The 25,387-nt window shown below is 45.9% G+C and overlaps 1 protein-coding gene across 2 annotated transcripts; it reads right to left on the reverse strand.

Annotated features, from left to right (window-relative positions):
* Positions 1-408: 408 nt before the first annotated feature.
* Positions 409-23,025, reverse strand: drd5a (dopamine receptor D5a). 2 transcript variants are annotated; one of them, XM_038792068.1, is made up of 2 exons: positions 20,941-23,025; positions 409-1,663 (listed from the first exon to the last, which is right to left on the reverse strand). In XM_038792068.1, the coding sequence occupies exon 1, from the start codon at positions 22,748-22,750 to the stop codon at positions 21,458-21,460; it is 1,293 nt and encodes a 430-aa protein (XP_038647996.1). In that variant the 5' UTR covers positions 22,751-23,025; the 3' UTR covers positions 409-1,663; positions 20,941-21,457. The 2 variants fall into 2 exon arrangements, with proteins under 2 accessions (XP_038647996.1, XP_038647997.1); XM_038792069.1 differs by lacking the exon at positions 409-1,663 and adding an exon at positions 11,350-11,368.
* Between the last annotated feature and the right edge of the window lie 2,362 nt (positions 23,026-25,387).

Raw genomic sequence — 25,387 nt, forward strand, 5'->3', positions numbered from 1 at the left:
AGCAGAAAATAACAGTAAATACAATTTAAGAGAGAGATTTCATTCACTATTTTGAGATATACAGATGGATTCTCCGTCAGCGGGATTCTCTGTTTCGCCAGCAGCGCACTCACGCTGCAGATCTTCCGACGGGGTGGGGGCGTCCACAATGGGAAACCCCATTCGCCGGCTGCCAGGACAGAGAATCCCGCTGCCGGAGGAGACGCGCCGCACCAGAAAATGGGAGCGGTGGGACGGAGGATCCCGCATGAATATTCGAGCGGAATAAGAGAATATGTTTATATAAATCAATAAACTGACTGGAAAGAAAGCTTTCTAATTAGACACATTAATATCACATGGGATTCTGATTGAGAGTTAAAAAATCTGTAATCCTATAACACATAAAGCCTATGGATTAAGATCACCTTTAATACTGATACTTATTTCCATAATTGAATCATAGTTTTGCACCATACTGCCTATTGCTATCATGTCACTGTGTTGCATATAATTTCATTTTTTTAATGCTAAAATTATCCAAATTTTCGTAATGCACGTCTGTGGTTTCGTAACCTTTATTGATAAAAATATGCACAAATTGAAGGATAATTAGAAGAGCGATAATATCAGTTGTCGTATTATTTCTGCAGAATTTAACAGAAATTATATTCCCGGATGGGAGATGATTAGCATTTTAAATGGGAAGAAAGTTGTAACCTCTTCCCTTTGAGAACAGTCAGCAACAATTTAGCAAGCTTTCTTTTGCAGGTATAAATGAGTCATAACCTATATCTGAGGAAGGTGCAGAATGCAAATTGCTACAGTCTGGCAGGAGCCTGCCCTTTTCACAAAATAATCTGAATTATATAAATGGTGCATTATCAATCATTCATCTTCTTAATAAGACACAGGAAACTCTTCAGAAAATTGTTTGTTTTGCAGAAACACCATGAGGAGGAATTTCATATCAGGTCAAGTTCTGTTTTGCAGGGGTGCACTGTGTCACCAGTCACTTCTTGCATGTCACCCCCCCATGAGGATCTCACACAGGTTCCCCCAGTGTGCGGTGACAGCCTGTGCAAGAAAGCTATCCTGAATTCACACAACCCAACTGGCTGATGTGACAACAGGATTTCAAACGTGAACCATTCCATGTCTCGGTAACACACCTGTTACTCTTCAACAAGAAACACTAGCGACACCCAATTGCAAAGTGTCTGAAAATACTCCGGAGTGCTTGTAGAGGTGTTGTAGCGAGTTCCTGGATTTGACAGAGGCTGTTGCTGCATCGTCCAAGGGAAGTAGGTGACCAGTCCACACACAGACTACAACAGGTATGGAAGCAGCAATAGCTGTCCCTCTGGATCTGCAGGATGGTAGAGTGATGGAGCAGAGGTTGCAGAGACGTTACAGTGACGTTGCCTGCAGCCAACATGGAGCCAAATTGTTCCATAGCAGTGACTGGAGGCTTCCTAACAGCTTTCTCCTGCATGCTCCCTATCAAGGTCCCCATCTGAGTCTTCTAGGTCACTGTTCCTGGTATTGGTTTCAGCTCCTTTACCAAAGGGATGTCTGGTGCTAAGCTGTGGTGAATAAGGACCTCTATTTTGTCCATCTCATTTCCCGCACTTTTGCCCTCACCCTTTCTCAAGATGAACTTTAAGGTAATCTTTGAGGCTGGCTGCAAGACATAAAGAGATACAGTGTTAAAGAATAAAATCACAGGCTAAGATAACGTGTTCTCTTTATCAGCCACAAAACCAGCGTTGCCACCGGCAGCTGGAGCAACCTGTCTTATGAGCCGGTAAACCCGTTTGAAAAGCAATTTGATATCCTATGACATACATAGGAGAGTGCTTAGTAGAGCATGGTTTTTGGGCGTGAGTTGCTATGTGTAATATAGCATCATAAATATAATCATACGGATTTCCTTCGGGAGCTCCACCATGTTTTTTCAAATAACATTTTTAATTTTAATAGACATGCCAAGGACATCTTTCGTGAATGAGTTTACAATGTTGTCACACAACATGGCTAGAGCAACGCTCCATTCACTGTTCTTCCAATTTCAAGTGGATTATCTTGAATTACTTTTTCAAAAAAGTATATTTATTGAAGTTTTACATTTTACCAAATAACACAATAAAACCTCAAGAATGGTGCAGTTCAGCAAGAAAAAAAAGTTAACATACATGGACAGAACAGCAATATAGCTGACTCAATACAATCATTAGACTTGCCTTGGAGCCTCCCTACACACCATCAGAGAACAAGGGAGAAAAGGATATGATCATGATAACAGGGTAAAATGGTGCACACCTTCCCACACGCCGATTGCTCGCAATGGCCACGAGAGTTCACGATAAATCTTTCACGCCATGTTCGGGCGCGCACCAGAAACATCTCCCTCAACTCCAGTAGCAACAGAGGCATCAATGACACACCGCAATCTCATCCCCTCGGATAACAGACCCACCTGTGCCCCTGCCAGAACCAATCATGGATTCTTTATACCCACCATAACAAAAAAGGAAAAATACAAAGAAAATACATGAGAGCCCAGTTCTAAATGTATGTTATCCGTATACACATAACAGAACATAACCCCAACCTTAGGCACAAAGATGAAGGATCATCATGTCATGTATTTGTACAGAGAGTACCATCAGCTATAGAATCCGTCAAGCCCTCCCAACAACGTTAGGATATTCAAACACATCAAAACAAAAACCCAACCTCTCAGGACATGCCCAATAAGTGCCTTCGAGAAGGGCTATCCCAAGCATAAGGGGTGGACCGGGCCTAGTACAGGACACTCTGACACACAGGAGTCAGTACCACCTAGGACACCCAGCACACACCAAGACCTACCACTCAGCCAGCCCTGCACCGCACCGACCACATCCACGCAAGTGCACCAACCTCACTAACACTAGAAAAATCACACCAGCCTCAACCGGGGAGAGCCCACCACTGAAGAGAAGGGAAATTGTCAAGATACCCAAGAATTGGGTGTCCTGGAAGAGGGATTGATTATCTTCCAGCCCCCGGGACGATAAGGGAAACTCCCCTCGTAACACATTAAACCAAACCGGGGTTTATAACAGTACGCTGCTCACCTAGTTGAAGAGAAAACGAACCCCCCTAAGGGAGGAACGTTCGAACTTACCCAGGAATTTTAGCCACCGACCAGCACTGTATGCTATTATAAAGAGCATACCAGGGAACAAAACAGCACTGCCTCAACAAAGACAAAGACACTGCCTGCCCATGCAACACTCAACCATAACAAGGAGGACATCCAGGAAACCATTATATAAGACCATTTGGAGGAGGGCTCCTAACTCTCTCATCAAGCCTACCCACAAACCAAAGAAGGGCTCCAACAACGCAGAGACACAGCTTACAGACTCTGACTTCAACGATTCAAACAAGGATTAACCAACCCCACCCTGGCATGCACTCCTACTCATTCCCCTCTACTCTAAAAGCTCTAAATAAAATACCAACCCAAAGGAAGAATCAGAAGGACATCAGTCCTCTCCAGGACAAATAATCTGCCCGGGCCTTCCAAGGAGATAGGTACAGATTCTCAAAATTCAAACAAATGAAAAACAAACATAAAAACCTGATACAATTAGCTCTAACTGGGGGCCAACCTCAATCCGAGTGAGGACTTAACTAACCCACCTACACACCAACTATCCACCCATCACTCCACCGTGGCTCCACTCATCTTCATTAAGGGTAAGATACTGGCACGGATAGAGGATTGATTGACTGACAGAAGGCAGAAAGTGGGAATAAAGGAGTCTTTTTCAGGATGGCAGTCGGTGTGTCTTGGTGTGCCTCAGGGGTCGGTGTTGGGACCACAACTTTTCACAATATACACTAACGATCTAGAAGATGGAACTGAGGGCACTGTTGCTAAGTTTGCAGATGATACAGAGATATGCAGACAGGTAGTACTGAGAAAGCAGAGGGCTGCAGAAGGACTTGGCCAGGCGAGGCGAGTGGGCAAAAAAGTGGCAGATGAAATACAATGTGGAAAAGTGTGAGGTTATGTAGTTGGTAGGAAGAATGGAGGCATTGACTATTTTCGAACTGGGAAAATACTTAGGAAATCAGAAGCACAAAGGGGCTTGGGAGACCTAGTTCAATATTCTCTGAAGGTTAATGTGCAGGTTCAGTCGGCAGTTAGGAAGGCAAATGCAATGTTAGCATTCATGTCAAGTGGGCTAGAATACAAGAGCTGGGATATACTTCTGAGTCACGGTAGCACAGTGGCTAGCACCGTTGCTTCGCAGCATCAGGGACCCGGGTTCGATACCCGGCTTGGGTCACTTTCTGTACGGAGTCTGCACGTTCTCCTTGTGTCTGTGTAGGTTTCCTCCGGGTGCTCCGGTTTTCTCCCACAGGTCCCAAAAGACATGCTGTTAGCTGAATTGGAGATTCTGAATTCTCCCTCAGTGTACCTGAACAGGCGCCAGAGTCTGGCGACTAGGGGCTTTTCACAGTAACTTCGCTGCAGTGTGTAAACCTACTTGTGACAATAAAGATTATCATTATTATAAATGAGATAAAGGCTAAAATATACTCCCCTCTCATAACTGCAACAATTACAGCACATTAAAAGTATCAGGAGCAAGACTGCACAAAGCACATACCACATTACCGACTCAGTATGATATTTGCTAAAACAGGATAACAGCCAACCCTCACCTTCGTGCCCACACCTTGCACACCCTTGCTAGGAGAAAAGCCAACAACAGGAAATCGACAGCCTAATCGCAAGGGAGCGAAGTCCAGGATTATTGATGAACTGCAAGATAATAACACCATCTATATCACTTGGGAAAGGCTGAAGCTATGACAGGATCATCAAACAACCCTCGGGATCTCTCAAAAAATACATCAAATAAAGTGCCTTCTCCTCCACCATGCTGTCGCCCCGCCAACTTGGAACCTAGGCCCCGACAAGGGGGATGACTCAACATGACCAGCCATCCCTAATCCATCACGATGACCATCGAGAAGAGGATAATATAAGACCAATGGCCAGGGACCCCAACCGACCTCAGGCCTCAAAGACTGGATACAATGTGCTTTGTCAAACCTTTTTTTTTAAATTTAAAGTCCCCAATTCTCTTTTTTCTAATCAAGGGGCAATTTAGCATGGCCAATCCACCTTCACTGCAATCTTTGGGTTGTGGGGGAGAGACCCACGCAAAGACGGGAAGAATGTGCAAACTCCTCACGGACACTGACCTGGGGCCGGGATCGAACCTAGGACCTCAGGACCGTGAGGTAGCAATGCTAACCAGTGTGTCACCGTGCCGCCCACTTGCTTTGTCGAACCTGATGAGTCCAGTCTCCAAATCAAGACTGCTGAAGCCTGGCAGTCAATTTTCAAACTCAGCCGGGGACCCGCCTGCCACATCTCACGAGAGACCGGGCTCACAAACACTCCTTGTCCGGACCCCACTTTCTGAGTCAGTCGGGATTGTCGGCACACCATTCAGCGGGATTTCTATGAACTGAAGCCGGTCCCCCACTAGGGAAATTTCTCTATCAAATACTAGGATTCTCTTGCACGCTTCCACAAGTCTCCCAAGGATATTTCAAAGTTCAGCAAAATGAGCATTGAAGACCTGCACCGCGGAGCTGAGATCATCATCAAGACATCATTCGCAATGGCAGCCATCGTTCCAATGCATAAGCAGCGCCGAGGCGTGAGCCTGTACACCAGCAAAACCGCCACTTCAAGTTAGACCCCGCCTCAATCAATCAAGGATTCTCTCTGATTAAACTCGGCTCCTTGTCACCAAACTCCTACTCGGATCATCCAGGGACATAGTGTAAGGCATCTATCCCAAAAAAAGATACTTACAGAATGCGCATCAGGCTAAAATAAAGGATTAAAATACGAGTAGAGCCAGAGATTGCGAAAACCCCTCCAGCGCTCACGTCGTGTGCCCCCCCCCCCACCCCCAAAGAACTTTGCATTGGAGGCAAGTGCACAAACAATGCCCTAAATTGTTTTTCACATGGTCAAGGTGAAACAAATAACGTATATCACATGTACCTTTATGTTAACCTTTTTTGATTTCTCAGGCTCTGCTGCTTCAGCAACACCTGCCTCCCTGCAAGATTGCTGCTGGCTATGAAAGAAGCCTTCCTGCCTGACAAGTGGCGCGCTGTGATGATGTCATTTGCTCCATAATTAGGACAACCAGGGAGAAGCCAACCTCCCATTGCCGTTAATAATAAAGGAAATTTAAAATAGAATCAAATATTTAATTTGCTGGTAAAATACTTTTGCAAAGTAATTAATTAATTTGCTATATTAATACCTCCCTTCGCTATGAATCTAATTACAACACTGGTGAAAGTTTCAGCTTATATAGGATACTCCGGCAATGTCAACTATACAATAGTGATCACACTTCATTGACGGTGAAGTGCCTTGGGACTTACAGAGGTCATGAAAGAAACGAGCCAAGCTGTTTCTTTTTCCCTTCCTATCAGAACAAAAATATCAACTAATAGAGGAATGGGATGAAGCAAAATGGGTGATTAATTTCATTCTGTGTTTTTCACAAACGCAGTTTTTTGTAATGAGAATTCAGGTGAACCAATAACCACAGAGTTTGCACAAAATACTTTGGGGCCACAATCTACATTATAAAACACTTTTAAAAATTATTTAACAATAATCCTTGATATATTCAATAATACTGTGTTAACTCAATAAAGTCTAATTAATACTGCTGAAAACTAGTTTATCATCAAAAAGTAAACATTTTTATCACAGCCACCATCTGTGATTAACCCCATTTTATATGACTGAGATGAGTTTTATTAAAAATATTTTTTATTCACTTGAGATGATTTTTTAAACATACATAGCTACTTTCTAGATAGATTTGGGTGCAATACTCAGTTATTTATTTTTCAAAAAGGTAATTCAGTAGAACCTACCTTGTATTTGTTATTGATCTTTACAGTACATTTGTCACATAAATGGATTTTATTTTAACATTTTATGGATTTTATTTTAACATTTTTAACCTTAAATCTTGATATGTTCTTTCTTTGATTTATAAGTTATTTATCTCACTAGATAAATGCAAGCGTATTTGCAAACAGTAAGCAAATACAGGATCATGGGATCAGATGTCATGTGGTTATGCGCTACTTGCAATGCTGGATGATCAAAAGTCACATGATTAAATCTTCAAGAATCTGCCAAATCAGAGTGTGCAGCTCAAGGCCTGTGGATGATAAGGCCCTGGACCTATGACAATGAAGATGCAAGTTGTCTGTCAGGAATAGAGAATGAAATGAAAATAGGTTCATGGAGTAATCCACCCCAGAATATGAAACGGAAAGCACGAAGAAATTGCAGATTATCATAGATTATCATAGAATTTACAGTGCAGAAGGAGGCCACTCGGCCCATCAAGTCTGCACCGGCTCTTGGAAAGAGCACCCTACCCGAGGTCAACACCTCCACCCTATCCCCATAACCCAGTAACCCCACCCAACATTAAGGGAAATTTTGGACACTAAGGGCAATTTATCATGGCCAATCCACCTAACCTGCACATCTTTGGACTGTGGGAGGAAGCCGGAGCACCCGGAGGAAACCCACGCAGACACGGGGAGGATGTGCAGACTCCGCACAGACAGTGATCCAAGTCGGAATCGAACCTGGGACCGTGGAACTGTGAAGCAATTGGGCTATCCACAGTGCTACCGTGATGAGTTAGCAATACTTTTCCAAGCTCATATGTGGTATTTTGTTACTGGACTAACTAATCCAGAGGCTTGAACAAATGATTCAGATGTGTCCCACCATAGCAGATGGAGAATTTGAATTCAGTAAATTAAATAAATCTAGAATAAAAAGCTAATATCAGCAATGGTGATCACAAAACTACCAGATTGTTGTAAAAACATATTTGGTTCACTAATGTCCTGTAATGAGGGAAATCTGCCATCCTTACCCAGTCTGAGCTATATATGAATCCAGACTCCGAGCAATGTAGTTGACTCTTAACTGTCCTGTCAAATAGCCTTATAAGCCACTCAGGTTGCGTAACCTACTTCACAAAGTCTAATAGGAATGCAACCAGACTGATCACCCTGCAAAGGCCTCATCTGTGATGAATGTAGAAATTGTTATGTATTTTATTTTATATTTGTGGCAGTAATGTTATTAAAAAGCCTGATTTAAAATGCATACAGCCAGTATGTCTGCTAAAGCTGTAATTAGGGTTGTTGTAAAAGATGCAGTGACCATTCATTCCAACCAGTTACTTGGTTACAGATAAAGGGCTAATGGAATTGTGTTTTGATTGCTGGAGATTTCCTGGGTGAAGATATTGGTGAAGGGAATGGTGTTTCGTCCTAGTTAAACAGGTCATGGAACTTAGTGAGATGGTGTAAACAATGGGAGGAGCCAGGCCTGTCTGTAGTTTTGCAGTCTGTTATAGGATTTTAAGTTGAACAGCAGTTTTGCCAAATGCTGCTAGGTCGAGCAGAAGTGTCCTGAAAGTGTCTCTGTCCAAATGTATGTACAGATAAGCGAGCAGCCTGTTTTGTTAACTTTATTTATAAGTGGCACCTGAACTATATTGGGTTGCTTAATTGGAATTTGTGGCAGGTGTAAATAATAAGTTAAAGCTTTTTCTTTTATCTAAGAACTGTTTAACTGATAATTGTAAAGCTATTTCTTTGACGATAATGTGGTTAATTCTGTGTTTAAATTAAAGTTTGTTTTAACACAAAAGATACCTATTGGTCAAAGTCATTACTCTTGGGGCGAAATATCCTTTCCAAACGGCATTACAAATTGTGATTCTCGTCCAGTATCGTAACACCTCAGTAACGTTTAGATCAGAACTGGGAGCACTGTCCCACGGACTAGTCAGGCAAAGCCTAATATAGACATGCTTGCAGAACCATATCTCACTGCCAATGTCCCAGGCTCCTCCATCAACATATCTGGGCACATCCTGACCAACTTGCTGGACTGACCCACCAAAGGTGGTGGCACTGTGGTATGCAGCTGGGTGGGACTGGCCCTGAGAGTCTTTAATATTTTCATTTGACTCAATGAAGTCTCATGACAGGTGAAACGCAGGCCAAGGAAACCTCCTGATGGTTACCACAGACTGCCCTACTTCAGCTGATGAATCAGTGCTCCACCATGTTGACCATCACATGGAAGAAGTACTGAGGGAAGAAAGAGCACAGAATGTAGTCTGGGTAGGGACTTCAGTCTCTATCAAGAGGGGCATGGCAGCACCACTATTGACCAAGCTGGCCAAACCTTGAAGGAATTTCTAAAGGAAGAGAATTGAAAAGCTGGGATGGGGATGCTTTCCTAAACCTGTATCAAGCACAATTAAATAAATAATAATAATAAAATAATAATAGCTGGTTTAGCTCAGTGGGCTAGGCAGCTGGTTTGTGATGGAGAACACGGCCAGCAGCGCGGGTTCAATTCCCGTACTAGCTGAGAATTCTGAATTCTCCCTCTGTGTACCCGAACAGGTGGCAGAATGCGGCGACTAGGGGCTTTTCACAGTAACTTCATTGCAGTGTTAATGTAAGCCTACTCCTGACAGTAAAAGATCATTATTATTATTTTCTTCCCATTTTCCTCAGAAACCCAGTCAGCACTTTCACTCCCCCCCCCCCCCCCCCCCCCCCACCCCCCCACCCCCCCCACCCGACTGGATAAGCGAGCGCGGCTGTGACCTATCCATCCTTGGCTTGTGTACCAAGTTCCAATCCCCTACCACTATTGGCTTATGCAAATCCAAGTCCGGAATGGCCCCAAACACCTTCCTCATAAACCCTGCATCATCCCAGTTAGGGCCGTACACACTTGCCAATGCCACCAACGCCCCTGTTACTATCACATATCTACTCCCCTGGTCTGCCACCACCTTCTCCAACTGGAATCTCGCTCTCGTACCCACCAAAACCTCTACCCCTGGCACCCTACTATCGAATCCTGAGTAAAACACTTGGCTCACCCAGTCCTTCCTGAGCCTCACCTGGCCTTTCACCTTCAGATGAGTCTCCTGTAGGATAACCATGTCGGACTTTAAGCTTTTTATATGCGTAAACACCCTCAATCTCTTCACTGTCCCCCCACAAACCCCTTACGTTCTACATAACTATCCTGACTGGGGGTCTGTTATTCCCCCACCCCCTCCTATCCAACATCATCATAACATCCTGCCCACTGCACCTGGCCCGCCCTGTCCTTTTGTTGCCATCAAACCCCTTCCCCCTCCCATAATCCCCCCATAGACTTCCTCTCGAAAACACTTTTTGAAAAAAAATTTATTTTGAGGGGCAACACGGTAGCATGGTGGTTAGCATAAATGCTTCACAGCTCCAGGGTCCCAGGTTCGATTCCCGGCTGGGTCACTGTCTGTGCGGAGTCTGCACGTCCTCCCCGTGTGTGCGTGGGTTTCCTCCGGGTGCTCCGGTTTCCTCCCACAGTCCAAAGATGTGCGGGTTAGGTGGATTGGCCATGCTAAATTGCCCGTAGTGTCCTAAAAAGTAAGGTTGGGGGGGGGGGTTTGTTGGGTTACGGGTATAGGGTGGATACGTGGTTTGAGTAGGGTGATCATGGCTCGGCACAACATCGAGGGCCGAAGGGCCTGTTCTGTGCTGTACTGTTCTATTCTATTCTTAATACCTCACCCAGTATCGGTCCCCTCCCCCTACTTTTCACACCCTCTAGATCCATCAAAACCTGTTCGACCAAGCTCCAATGACCGTAGCCCCTTCACCCACCATGCTCCCATTCACTAGCCAGCTTGAACTTGCTACTGTGGAGGCCTCATGCTCCTACAATCCCCTCCCCCCGAACTGGTCCCAGGAGAACAACAAAATTCCCTTCAAACAAACAAAACCAGTGCAAACACACAAACCCCAGAAAACCATCATTGCAAAATCCCAAATCCTACCTTACCCAACTTCACCCCATTTAACACATAACAACATGAAATAAAAAATAGAACCATATACAATCTTCCACCCATCCCCCTACCCTCAATCCACAACAAATCCTAAATCCCATTTGCCACTCCTACCCCAGTCCTTCTGCTTTCACAAACGCCTCCGCTGCTTCCATAGTCTCGAAGTAAAAGTCTTTGGAGTTGTAGGTCACCCTCAGCTTAGCTGGATACAATAGGCTGAACCATACACCGCTGTTATACAGTGTTGTCTTCACTCGGCCGAAGGCTGCCCAACTCCTCACCAACTCCACGGTTAAGTCCTGGTATATATACCAGCTCCAGCCCAGTGCACCTCCCACTTCTGCTTCGCCCAACTCAGGGCCTTCTCCTTCACATGGTACCTATGGAAACAAATAATCACCAATCTTAGAGGCTCATTCGCCTTCGGTTTAGGCCTCATCCACCAATGAGCTCAATCCAGTTCGTACTGGGAGGGATCTTCCCCCTCCCTCAACATATCTGCCAACATCTTGGCAAAGTACTCAGTCGGTCTCAGACCCATTCAGGCAGGCCCATGATCCTCAGATTTTGCCACCTATTTTCCAGGTTTTCCACCTTTGTTTGCAGGCCTTTGTTGGCCTCCACCAGCCTCTACAGCTCCTCGTCCAATGAGATGAGCTGATCGCTGTGTGGCTTCATTTTCTCACCCTGCTCCTGCACCTCGGCCAATGTCTTCGACACCACCGTCTTCACCGGGGCAATCGCGTCCTCCACCAGCACTTTCAATGCCTCCATCGTCAGCTTCCTCATCACCTCCATGTGCTTTGCAAACACCACAACCATCACCTCGGTCATCTTTTCTGCTGCGAGCAGAGCCTTACGCTCAACGGCGAACCTTCACTCGCCCCCTTCTTCACGACAGCTTTTTTTAGTTTTTGGACATCCTCCTCCTACGTATGTCTTTCTGCTCTTATTTGTTGAAAAATTGGCCCTGGGACTGGGGCAGGAACCGCCCAACGTCTGACTTCCTCCTACATGCTGCCACCGCAAGTCCCTGGATGACGAGAACTTAATTTAAAACACCACACTCCCACTGCCAAACCACCCTTCCCCCAGTGCCCTCCCCCCCCCCCCCCCCCCCCCCCGACCGTTCTCTCCCCTCCCCCCTCTGCCCCCAGTGTTTGGAAATGCGTGCGCCCCTCTTTCACAGGTCTGGTCGGAGGTGTTGGATGGTGCACTGGTGCACCCCAGCAGCACTACGCCGCTGTTCATGAACATCCTCATCCTAAATAATGGAGGAGGCGGAGACCAGCACAGCAGTGCACCAGACAAGTCTGAAGTGTTTGCAATGATGGTCAACCAGATGTGCCTAATGGCCTCCTCCTAAGGTCTCCAAGTTCACAGATACCAGATTTCAGCCAATTCGATTCAGCAAAGACTACAAGCCCAAACAACAGCCCAGTTGTGATGCTGAAGAGTCCTGCTCCAGAACTAGCTGCAACCCAGATGAGCTGTTCCAGTACATTGGCATCCACCCAATGATGTGGAAAAGTGCCCAGGTATATGCTGTTCGCAAAAGAAGGATAAATAAAATCTAGCCGATTATCACCTCCTCAATCTACTCCTAATGATCAGAAAAGTGATGGAAGGAGGTATTGACAATGCTATTAAGGGGCACTTGCTCAGCAATAATCTTAACAGATGGACTGGTAGCGTAATGGTAATGTTACAGGGTTTGGACTAATGCTCTGAAAGTATGTGTTCAAATCCCATCATAACACTGAATTTAAATGTACTGAAGTCCCTTGGAGCTGAGCATTATAACAGGTCCTGACTGAACTTAGGCATGAAGCTTTTAGCTGATGGTTTATTTCCAGAGGGAATATCAAGTCTTGAAATATTCACAAAGTTTACTGCCGACAGAAGTCTTTTTTTATATCAAGTGTTGATTTTTCATTTTCTTTACTGTTACAACCTTATGTTAGTTATAGAGTTGTACCAAGTTGTTCCAAATGTTGTGTCATATATTTCATTATTGCATTATTTATTCATCAGTTGGATGTCAATATGTTTTTTATTACATATAATAATTATTCCGAATCACTAAAAAAAACATCTGCTCAGCAATGAGTTTAGGTTTTTCCAGGACCGCTCGGTTCCAAACTTCACGGCAGCCTTGGTCCAAACATGGACGAAAGAGCTGAATTCCAGAGGTGAGGAGAGAGTGACTGCCTTTGACACCAAAGCAGCATTTGACCAAATGGGCTGTTATGATCCCATGATGGTCCCTAAACTGAAATAACCAAATTTACCAAGCAACCCCCAAATAAAGAAATTATCAATAAGTTTTCACTTTTTGTAACTTTTATTTTAACATGAATTGGAAGCAACATAAATTAAATAAAAGTAACCGACAAATCACAGCTAGTACAAACTATAAATTACATATGGAATTGCTGATATAATAGAGGCGACCTCACTGATTTAGTAAGCAGTCCACTCCACCGTGAGGACCTCACAGTTCTTCCAAGAAGAATTCCAGTCCCTTTCCTTCAAGGACTTAACTGACTTTCCACAGGCAACAGCTTCCATGCAAAGGGGGTTCCCACTGTACAATCTTCCTTTTATGATGCACTTCTTGCCAGATTATTCTTGAGGGTTACCATTAGCTGGATCGGGCATATAAATACTGTGACAATAAGAGCAGGTCAGAGACTGGGAATTCTGTGAATAATAACTCAACCCCTGACTCCCCAAAGTCTGTCCACCATTGACGGTACATTTCAAACCCATGACCTCCAACACCTAGAAGGACAAGGACAGCAAATGCATAAAAACAATACCATTAGCAAGTTCCCCTCCAAATCACACATTGTCCTGATTTGGAAATATCTATTCCTTTGCTGTCGCTGGGTCAAAATCCTGGACTTGCAGCACATGGAGTGGAGCATTTCAAGGAGGCTACTCACCACCACCTTCTTAAGAGCAATTAAGGATGCGTAATAAATGCTGGTCTCACCAGCAACAATCTCTGAATGAAGAAGAACAAAATGGTGGTAAGGCCATAGGGGTTATTCAGAGGAGGAAAGGAGCATGATACCATCATAGCTGCTGATCTCAGGGACCTCAATGGGAAAAGTTTGGGGCCTCAGTTAGTAAGTCATGGATGAGGATCAAAGGTCTGGGAGGGGGAGATCAGGGGACTCAGAATATCAGAGACCTGAGGAATGGGAGTTTGGTGCCTTCACTGTGGAGGTAGATCAGAAGCCTCAGGGCAGAGGGTGTGTTGGAGACCTGGAAAGAGGATTGGAAATCTGGATGGGGAAGTCGGGAGCTTGGGAAGGGCCTAAGAAATGAAGAGTGATGAGGGAGCTTGGGTTCCTGGGAAGCAGATAAGATGCCTGGTAACATTGGTGCTCTGGGAACTATGTTGGAAGCTTGTGCACTGTCACAGACCTTGGAAGTGTTCAGGGATCTGGCAAAGATATCAGCGGCCTGGAGGGGAAAGTCAGAGGCATGTGAGGGCATTGAAAGCCTTGCAAGGGGGGATTTGGAGGCCCAGGGTTTATGAGGGTGTCAGACACCTCAAAGTGGATATGAGCGCTTACAGAGAGGTTGGAGATCTGGGGAAGGGCATCAGAGCCCTGGGTGATCGAGGGATTGGTAGGTTGGAGACATTGTTGGGAAGGTTGAGTGGGGTTACTCAAGTGGATCTACTGGACACAGGATATAGGTGTAAATGCAAGCATGTCCTGGATTCACATAAGGACAAGACCTGATGACAATGAAGCTCACATTCAGCTGCCTCAGTTAAGCCTGCAAGTGAACGCCGGGGGGGGGGGGGGGGGGGGGGGGGGGGGGGGAGGGGGGGGGGGGGAGAGAGAGAGAGAGGGGGGGGGGAGAGAGAGAGAGAGAGAGAGACAGGTTTGGACTGGAAACCTACTTTTTTAAGATTGGCTTACATCATCCACTTTAGAACTGAAAAAGGCAAATTGGAAATATATTTTTTGTTGTAACAGACTACGAGCTATGCAGCTGCAAAAGGATTTGGACATAAATGTGCACAAATCACTAAAATTAATCAAGAAGGCTAGGGAAATATTGTTTTTATCTAAAGCAGTTGGGGATTGAAAAGTGAGGAGCGAAGCTTCAGTTGTACAAACCTGTTGCACTGTTAAAATTGAAGCAAAGGGAAGGAAAAATATAAAAATTAAATAATCTGTACAGCAATGTACATGGCATTTGAAAGAAAATGAGGGAAGTAGAGGCAATACAATTTCAATCAGGGACCAGATGCACTAGGGATAACGAAACGTGACTGCATAAGGAACAAAATTGGAGTTATATGATGCAGGATAATGTATTTAGAAAGGAGTCACTATCTTGAATCACACCCACACACATTCTGAATCACCCATCATGAACGCTGTACAGCCAACAAATATAACCAGCTGAAAAATAATAAGAACTAAAAGAACAAGCACTTACTCAGCTCATAGATTTTCAAACTGGGATTAACTAGGATTCCCGGACATTAAGGAATCTACAAGAGGTTTTTGATGGGTCCTCGACGTCAATAAATATCTCAATGTTTCTATATTTGTTGACTTACTCTGTTGTCGTAGCACAAGGGTCACTTGCCAGAGGACACAGATTTAAGATGATTGGAGAGCATCGAGAGGTGATGTGAGGAAACATGTTTTTGCACAGCGAGTTTTTGCAATCTGAAATGCACTATTTAAATGGGTAATGTTCAGTGGTAACGTTTAAAGGAGAAGCAACTGTGAAGCAACAGTGCTAACCACTGTGCTATTGTGCTGCCCACGGTCTTTTATATTTCCTTGAGTTTAGAGTGCTCATTGGAAAGGTTGGAGCAGACCCAATGACCCGAATGGCCTCCTTCTGTGCTGTAGGGAGTCTTTGATTCTAGAGGGTTGAGTAATCATCAAATCGAGGTGTTTAAAATGATATAAGATTTGATAGGGTCAATACAAAATAGCTCTTTCCCATGGTTGAGGGTTTATTGACTGAGAGGAATTGTTCCTAAAATTAAAGGGGAATCATTTGGGAGTCAATCAGGAAAATAATTGTTCATACAAAGTGTTGTGGAACTCTGGAATTTGCTCCCCAAAAGGCTATGGATGTTGAATCAACTGAAATTTGTGATGACTGAGATCAATAGTAAATTGAGAAAACAAAGATGGGCAAATGAAGTTGAGGTAGACATCAGCCATTGTCTCAAGAAGCTGAATGTTCCCATGTTCTTATCTTTTTATGCTCAATAATAACAATTGTACTTTTCTAGCACCTTCAACAGAATTAAATGTCGCAAAGTCATATGTAAATATTAGGCCAGGCAAGCAAATGTTCATTCATTCAAAGAGGTAGATTTTAAGGAGCGTCTTAAAGGAGGAAAGGAAGGTAGAGATTTACAGAGGGAATTCCAAAGCTTGGAGACGGTGACTACAGTCACAACTGCTAATGACAGAGCATTTAAAATCAGGAATGCTTAATAGAACAAATTTCCATGATTATGAACTAGTAAGTAACGAATGTTAATTATTTTGTATTATGATTTTATGTACACTGCTGTTTTGTATCGATTAAAACAATTTTGACATTGTTTCAAATGTCTTCTCTTCAAACTTTTAAATATATCAGAAAGGGAGTGGGTGTCCAAGCAGAGAACTAATAGCGTTCAAAATCAAGTGACATAGATCTTTTATTATTCCTTTTACACCAAGAAAATGTAATTGTTGTCTTGTATTAATGCACACATACATTTCCATACAATTTCTGCAGTGCAGAGGGACGCTATTCGGCCCATTGAATCAGCACAAATCCTTGAAAGAGCACACTACTTAGACCCACCCCCCCCCCCCCCCCCCCCCACCCCCCTATCCTCTCCCCACATATTGATCAAGGTCAATCAACAAAACCTGCACATCTTTGGACACTAAGGGCCAATTTAGCATGACCAATCTATCGAAACTGCACATCTTTAGACTGCAGGAGGAAACTGGACCACCCAGAGGAAACCCTGATGCTGGGAGGCAGCAGTGCTAACCCCTGTGCCACCCCCCCCCCCCCCATACAACACTGTTGAATGATACTATCGTTAAACCACTGTTTTCAAAAGCAATTTTCATCTTATCTTGTTCAACTTGATATGTATGATACATAGACCATTGCACCGTGATGTCCATAAATTATGTTGAGTGATATCATATTTGGGCAGCACGGTAGCACAAGCAGCTAGCACTGTGGCTTCACAGTGCCAGGTTCCCAGGTTCGATTCCCCGCTGGGTCACTGTCTGTGTGGAGTCTGCACGTTCTCCCCCTGTCTGCGTGGGTTTCCTCTGTGTGCTCCGGTTTCCTCCCACAGTCCAAAGACGTGCAGGTTAGGTGGATTGGCCATGCTAAATTGCCCTCAGTGTCCAAAAAAAAAGGTTAGGAGGGGATTATTGGGTTAGGGGGATATGGTGGAAGTGAAGGCTTAAGTAGGGCGGTGCAGACTCGATGGACCAAATGGCCTTCTTCTGCACTGTATGTTCTATGTTCAATGAGTGGAGAACGCCTCTCACGTTTGCATGAAATTGCTCTGTGGGATATAAGCCTGTTTAAGAGGAATAGATGAATACTTCCATTAAAATGGCAAATTCATTTTATTCAAATGGATTAAGTATTTTTACACTAAAGTAATTTCTAGCTCTGATGGCAATATTTCCCAATTAGAGAAAGAGTGAGGGAGAAATCACAACCTGGTAATGTCAGGAATTATGAACTTTGTAACTGCCGTTAAATATCAATTAAATTTGCATTGTATAAATATGGTGTGATAAATGTAGGAAATTATTCTAATTTGTTGCAGTAATGGGCGGCACGATGGCACAGTGGTTAGCACTGCCGCCTCACAGCACCAGGGACTCTGGTTCAATTCTGACCTTGGGTGACTGTGTGGAGTTTGCACGTTCTCCCTGTGTCTGCGTGAGTTTCCTCTGGGCGCTTCGGTTTCCTCCCACAGTCCAAAGATGTGCATGAGGATTGGCCACGCTAAATTGCTCCTTCATGCCCATGATGATAAGTGAGATGGTCTATGTGAGATGCTCACTGTTAGTTCTGAAATGCTCTGTTCTCCTTTGTAACTTTTTGACATTTTGTTACCTGTCCATTTATTGCTGATTTGAAGGACACTTTAGCTGTTTTGTTGGTTTGTTTGAGGCATAAAAATTACATCTGAAGCAGAAATGCTCTCCTTTGGGTTCAGCAAATGTGAATAAATCACTCAAGGAGTATTTTATTTGAACCTCAAAGAGAAGCTTATGGGCCATAGAATGAGACAACATCAAGTGTGACAAGGGTAAAAGAGAAATTGGAGCAATTGGGAACAAGTGAAGCCAAGTTTACATTTCAAAAACCTATCCTGTCTCGGTGGAAGTAAAGACTGAAGAAAGAAACAAGTTCCAAAGTTTTGAAGTCTGATATAAACTGTTGGAGTCGGAAACTGCAATGAGTTTTGGTTTGAATATCCTGGGGATATTGGGAGCAGCAAGGGTATGTAGGATGGCACATCTGCAACTAGAGAGCAATGGGATGGGAATGTTACGAAAAAGCAATAACAGTAGCATCAATAACGTAAAAGAGACAAAATGATGGAAGTGAACAGAGAGAGTCTGGACACTAGAAATAAGACAGTGATCATAAATCATAGAAGAAGCCTTTATTTATACCCTGTCAAAAGGTGAGAGATGCTGGAAACCAGTGACCTGGGTTCGATTCCGGCCTTGCGTGACTGACTGTGTGGAATTTGCACGCTCTTCCCGTGTCTGCGTGGGTTTCCTCTGGGTGCTCCGGTTTCCTTCCACAGTCCAAATGTATACAGGTTGGTGAGATTGCCCCTTAGTGTCCAAAGATGTGCAGATTAGATGGGGTTATGGAGTTACAGGGATACTGTGGGGGAATGAGCCATGACAGGGTGCTCTTTTGGAGGGTTGGTGCAGACTCGATGGGCTGAATGGCCTGCTTCTGCACCGTAGGGATTCTATGGAAAGAACCTCCACTTCCCACCCAGTAAAGGAACATCTTTCATGCTATTGATGGACTTGGGCATATTAAAGAGTTAAGGATTATTGAAGAGGAGAATGTTTGACACTGTAATGGTTGTTCATAAAGGAAAAAAAGCATGATAATAAGGTAAGACATTTGTGAAGGAATTCAATGGTTATGTAAATTTTCAGAATATCTAAATAATATCGTGAAGAAAAATAGCATTTCTGATTTTTATGCACTTCAAATGTTATTTTTAGCTTATTATTTTGAAAAGACTAACTGTCATTTTACTCTACATGCTGAGACATTACCACACTGGCTGACTTCTATTTCAGATCTATAGTTTAAAATAAATGTGGTAGAGTGTCTTACAATAATTTGGTCATTATGGACAAAACCTTGACTTTTTCTTTCTCCCTCTTTGGAGAAGATTTGACAGGGAATCTTGTACTTCTCTAAACAGAATTCTACAACGATCTATTTGCAGAAGTTACTGAATTGATGACAAAGTTTTTTTTTGTTTTTGTACAATGTACTGCTTATTACATTATTGAAAGTGTGCTTTCATTTACTTCTCTTGACTGAGAGTAGACCTTTCAGAAGATAATAATAATCTTTATTAGTGTAACAAGAGGGCTTACATTAACACTGCAATGAAGTTACTTTGAAAAGTCTCCAGTCGTCACACTCCGGCGCCTGTTCGGGTTCACAGAGGGAGAATTCAGAATATCCAATTCACCTAACAGGCATGTCTTTCAGGACTTGTGGGAGGGAACCAGAGCACCCGGAAGAAACCCACGCAGACACGGAGAGAACATGCAAACTCCGCACAGACAGTGACCCAAGTCGGGAATCGGACCGGGTCCCAGGGCTGTGAGGCAACAGTGCTAACCACGGTGCTACTTTTTGCATGTAAAATGATGCATCCAGCCCTCTGTGGCAACTGTACTAAGATGACAAAATCTTGTCATTAAGGGGTAAGCGCAAAAGAACGGTGTTAATTAATCAACTCTACCAAAGATCCAGCATAAGTACAATGGGCTGAATGGCCCCCATTAGCGCTGTATCATTCTATGATTCTATGAACACCAAGTAGTATACAATGGCAGATCAGGGGAAACATGATGGTATTGATAGCCACACTGAACTCTTGCTTTAAGGATGAAACAGATTTGAATCAATATTATTCCCAGCAAATTTGCATAACAGGACTCCAAAACCTTCAAAAACAAGGGTAAGAATTGTACCCATTCCTGTCCTGCAAAGGAAGCATGTCGTAGTCTAGGACATACGCAACCCACAGAGTTCTGCACATTTACTTTAATAGGTGCAAAATCATGAGATGAGAGCGGGCTAGTATTATTCATTCTTGGAATGCTCCAGGAATGGGTCCAGTACAGATCAATGTTATAATGATCAAATATTAGATGCCTTCCTCAAACGAGTGGCTTTCTGGATAGACCGGTTCTTTTAGGCAGCATCGAGCGGTGCCTTACAGAACTGAGGCAGCATTTGCTACACAGCACAAGAAGATGTAGGATTCAATTGCTGAACTGTATTGAGTTAGAGTGGTAAAATTCCCTCGAGAAGAAATGCCACTTGGACAAGGCACTAGAGGGCTTTAGTCATTATAAACCCAGATGGACTGGCAAAGCCTTGAGGAAGAGCGGGGGGGGGGGGGGGGGGGGGGGGTATAAGAGGTGTGTGGAACATTATCAACCAAATTACACTTTAGTTGGAATAATGAATACTTTATTGGAATAAATGTGGTGCCTGGGGGTGTGTCATTAAAAATATACTGGTTACAAACCGGATTGCCACCTTGACAATGCCCAAAGGAACCTGCAGTCATCAAAATAGAAAAAAAAATGTAAAATCAATGGGGCATCATTCCGACATCTAAATGACTTGAATGTTTAATTACCGAGTGGCGCAAGTTCCTTCCACGTTTTGCTTCACCAGGCGGAGCGAGGCTGAGGGAGAAGAGTGTGATCGGCTGGTCTGGGACACTGTAACCCATGCACAGGGCAAGAAGTACTTATTTTTTTGAAAGTCTTTTTGATCCGTCAACCTCTTTGTAAAGACATAACCACGGATGAAAGGTGGAGCGCAACAAACATTTAAAAAAGAAACACCCTGGCATCAATTGGCAACGTGGCAGAGTATTCTCAGAGATCTGTGTCAATTGATTGAAACGATTTGACAAAAGCAATTTACACCCCCCACCCCTTCCCCAAACCACCATCACATGGAAGAACTTCTGGCTTGTTTAGGGTGATGGGTTTCAAATTCTCCTCCCAAGTGAGGGATTTAGTTCATGAAGGTGTCCACAGTGGGGTTTATTGTTCTGCTGCAATCTGATGGATAGATCCTTCTGGGGTTGAGCAGGGCTGGGTGGGCGGTGAATCTCCCCACACTGGGCCCTCTTCCCCCTCCTGTTATCAATGCAGCCCATTGGAGGTGAAGGCAGTAATCTTATCCACAGACAAGGCCGCGTCTCCATCCACCTCGTCGAGCGAGTCGGTGGCCAGTTCGTGGCTGGGGGAGATCTGGGACATCCTGTCGAAGAGCTGGTTGCTGTCCAGGCAGCCCCCCACCGCGTTGGGGATCATGTTGACATAGGCGGTGACCATCTCCTTGTGGAGGACCGTGTCCTGGTTGTAGGAGACCAGCTCGTTGCTGATGTTGACCGTCTCCACCTGGTTGCCGGGGCACACGTTGTGGCAGCCCAGCAGGCTGGAGAAAGCCTTGCGGAAGTCGGCGTTGAAGGCGTACACCACCGGGTTGAGGGTGGAGTTGGCCCAGCCGAACCAGACGAAGATGTCGAAGGTCGTCTCGCTGACACAGGGCAGGCTGGAGGCGGCCGCCGGCGAGCTGCGGTCGCAGAAGGGCACCAGGCAGTTGAGGATGAAGAAGGGCAACCAGCAGCACACGAACACCCCCATGATGATGGACAGAGTCTTCAGCACTTTGGTCTCCTTCTTGAAGGAGCTCTTCAGGGTGCTGTGCTGCTGGCAGTCCAGTGGGTTCCTGTGGCAGGTCTGGGCATGTTCTGCAGCCCTCTCCAGGGAGGCGATCCTGCGGATCTGGATCTGGGCGATGCGGTAGATGCGGGTGTAGGTGACCAGCATGATGGCCACAGGGATGTAAAAGCTGATCAGGGAGGAGGAGATGGCATAGGTCCTATTCAGGCTGGAGTCACAGTTGGTCCCACTACTGCTGCCCTGTGCCCCCTCCTCCGGCTCGCTGCTGTGCCAGTCCAGCTGCACAGGGATGAAGGAGATGAGGATGGACAGTGCCCAGGTCACCCCGATCATGAGCAGAGCCAGGCGTCGGGTCATCTTGCGCTCGTATCGGAAGGGGCTGCCGATGGCCCAGTAGCGGTCCACGCTGATCACACACAGGTTCAGGATGGATGCGGTGGAGCACATGATGTCGAAAGCCACCCAGACTTTGCAGAAGGGGCCGAAGGGCCAGTAGGCGGCCACCTCGGCCACCGCCTTCCAGGGCATGACCAGAATGGCCACCAGCAGGTCGGAGAGGGCCAGCGACACGATGAAGATGTTGGTGACTTTGCCCCGGAGGTGGCGGAAGCGGAAAACAGCGGCACAGACCAGGGCATTGCCCAGCAGGGTGAAGAGGATGAGGAGGGAGAGGAAGAAGCCGGTCAACACGCGGGTCAGCAGCTCTCTCCTGGCACTGGCTGCCCCCTCGGAGAGGGTCCTGTTGGGCATCGTCGCTGCCAGGCAGCAGGGTGTTAGATCCCAGTGGGCATGTGTCCAGAGAGCATCTTGTCTAGAATGCGGGAGGCTGCCTGCCCCCTCCTCTGCTGCTGCCTGCACCCCTCACTCTCTGCTCTCGCTGCTGGCATCACTCACCATCCGCCTGCATCGCATTCCCGCTGCCCTCAGCCTGGGAATGCCCCCGTGCCCGAGCCGCAGCCTGCTTCCTGCACAGCGGCGGGCGGCGGAGTGAGCTGGGCAGCCCGCACACCCACACCAACCATGTCCCGTGCCCACACAGCCCTCCCTCCCACCCCTCCAGGGGCAGGGGGGCTGCCCGGCTCCGGCAGCGCTCTCTCCCAGGCTAAGGGCGCAGCTCTCCGCCTGCAGATGTGACATTCTCCCAAAGCCGAAGCACACACAGTAAATCCCTCAATTCCCACATCTCTCAGTCGCTGCTCCAAGGAACAGGAGAGGGAAAGTCCAAACTTGCTGGCAGCCTCTCTGATCTGTCTCACTGACAATTGCAACACTCGCAGACTTCAATCCGGTAAAACTGTTCCCCTCAAACGATTCAAATCTCTGTGATGAAAGCTACATTCTCCTCCTTCCTTGCTTCACTGTGAAAGGCTCAATGTGTCTTTCTTTTGCCCAGAGAAAGAATCTGTTCGCCTGTCCAAAGACTCTCTCTTTGTACATCCAATGCTTTAGCAGTGATTCCTGGACGGGGCAGGGTAATCCATCAGGCTGCAGTGAAATCCGGCAGTGTGAGAGAATCACAGCTAGTGGCCCTGTCCTCCCTCGCGTTGCGCTAAATACTGTAGCACAGAATCACATCTTACCTCGCATTGTGTGCGGCACTCCTCACCCACAGCTTAGTGTGTGGGCTGGCACTGCACACAGTGACATGGTGTGCTGTGTATGTGCAGACTTGGTGCCGTGCAAGGGGTTTGTGCAAAGTTTAATGAGAGCACTAGGCAGGAGAAAGGCTCTTAAAATATGTCTCAGGCAGTGCTGAGCTGAGTTCCCAATAACACCAACAAAAGGGGTGAAATCGCCCTTGAAGTTACATTTGTGTGTGTGCAGACTTGCAAAGCCGTGTTAAACTGCCATCAGCGTGTGAAGCCCCCCACCCCAATACAGAGAGTGCAAACTGAGTGAGTGCTGCTCACCTTTACCTCCTGCATGTGTGCCCCCCAACCCCACCTTGCTGAGAGATGTTCTGCTAGTGTCATTGTTACACTCGTTCTGGAGTACACCCATCTTTTGTTCAAACACTGACCCCATTCGGATCCGGATAGGTTGGGAGCACAGCGGGCGGTTGATGCCAGTCTGCACGGGGCTGTATAAAGCTGTGAGGGGTCCCCTAGACAGAGTGGATGAGGGAGGATTTGTTACCCCTCAGCACAGAGGTCTCTAACCAAACTGTGGCTGTGGATTTAAAGTCACTGGTAGAGGGGTTGGAGGGGAGTTGAGATTTTCTTTTCCATGCCGAGGTTGATGGTTGTCTGGAACTCAATGTGTGAAAGCAGGGAAGAGGCAGACACCCTGGTTGTATTTTTAAAAAAAGACTTGGAAACGCATTTGAAGTGCAGGCGTTTACAAGGCATTTACGGTAAATTACGGTAATTTATGGCCTGACAGATGTAAAATGGGATTAGGCCAAATAACCTCTTTATTTTCGGCCAGCATGAACAAGATTGATTGAATGGCCTCATTCTGTGCAGTAAATGTCCCGGGTGGGGTTCTCTGTCAGCCAACACCAGAATCGCACTCGAGGTGAAAACGGTGGCCAGTGCAGGGCACCTGGCAGGATGCCATGCTCTGGTGCCTCGACAGCTGCGTCAATACGTTCTACTCCGCACGTATAGTAAACGCCATTGGCATATCACTAAGGGGCCTGACACGGTATTTCCCGGGGCTCCCGCAAAACTCCGCCTCCACCAGGAGGAATTACCGATGGCGAGTTTCACTTGTGGTTTCAAAGATCAGGAAACAGGTGCCGTGGCTGCTGAGGGAGAGAGAAGGGGGTACGGAAAGTGTCCAACATCGCTATAGTGTTCTAACAGTTGTGCGCTGGCTGGGGGGGCTTCTGCCAGGGCCGTGGTGGGTGGGAGTAGCTGGGGACGGGGAGAAGGTTGGTCATGGGGTTGGGGTAGACAGTCATGGATCGCCATTGCTGAAGCTGGCAAGGCAGCCATGCGGCTCCGCACGCCGCTGACTGCCCACTGTGAATTTAGCGCCATGGGTCGTATGGGTGTCCTTCCCAGGCCACACCCCTAGATGTCCTCTGACCCCCCCAACTAACCCATCAATAGGATGGGCACGCTCCAGCGCAATCAGTTACACCTTGTCGGTTGGGATGAATGTGTGTGGGGAGTGGAGTGGTAATGTGCGGCTGCCACTTGTCAGCATATCCCAACCCCAGCAAATTGGACACTGTTTTTCATTGGAATTACTCATGTTCCACCTGGCGCCAGTGCTAGCCCATTGACGGTTCCAAAATTGCTCCGGGTCTGGTGCCAAGTTTGCCATCATAGAAGTCCACTGATTCAGTCCAGAGGTCAACACCTAGGGTGGGATTCTCTGATCCTGAGGCTAAGTGTTGACGCCATCGTAAACACTGTCGAGCATGGCCTCAGGATCAGC

This window comes from Scyliorhinus canicula, chromosome 3 (genome assembly GCF_902713615.1).
Source record: "Scyliorhinus canicula chromosome 3, sScyCan1.1, whole genome shotgun sequence".
Taxonomy (NCBI): domain Eukaryota; kingdom Metazoa; phylum Chordata; class Chondrichthyes; order Carcharhiniformes; family Scyliorhinidae; genus Scyliorhinus; species Scyliorhinus canicula.

Bases quoted from the DNA above. Each gene is read 5' to 3' on its own strand.
- drd5a (XM_038792068.1), bottom strand. From the start codon at position 22,750: ATGCCCAACAGGACCCTCTCCGAGGGGGCAGCCAGTGCCAGGAGAGAG.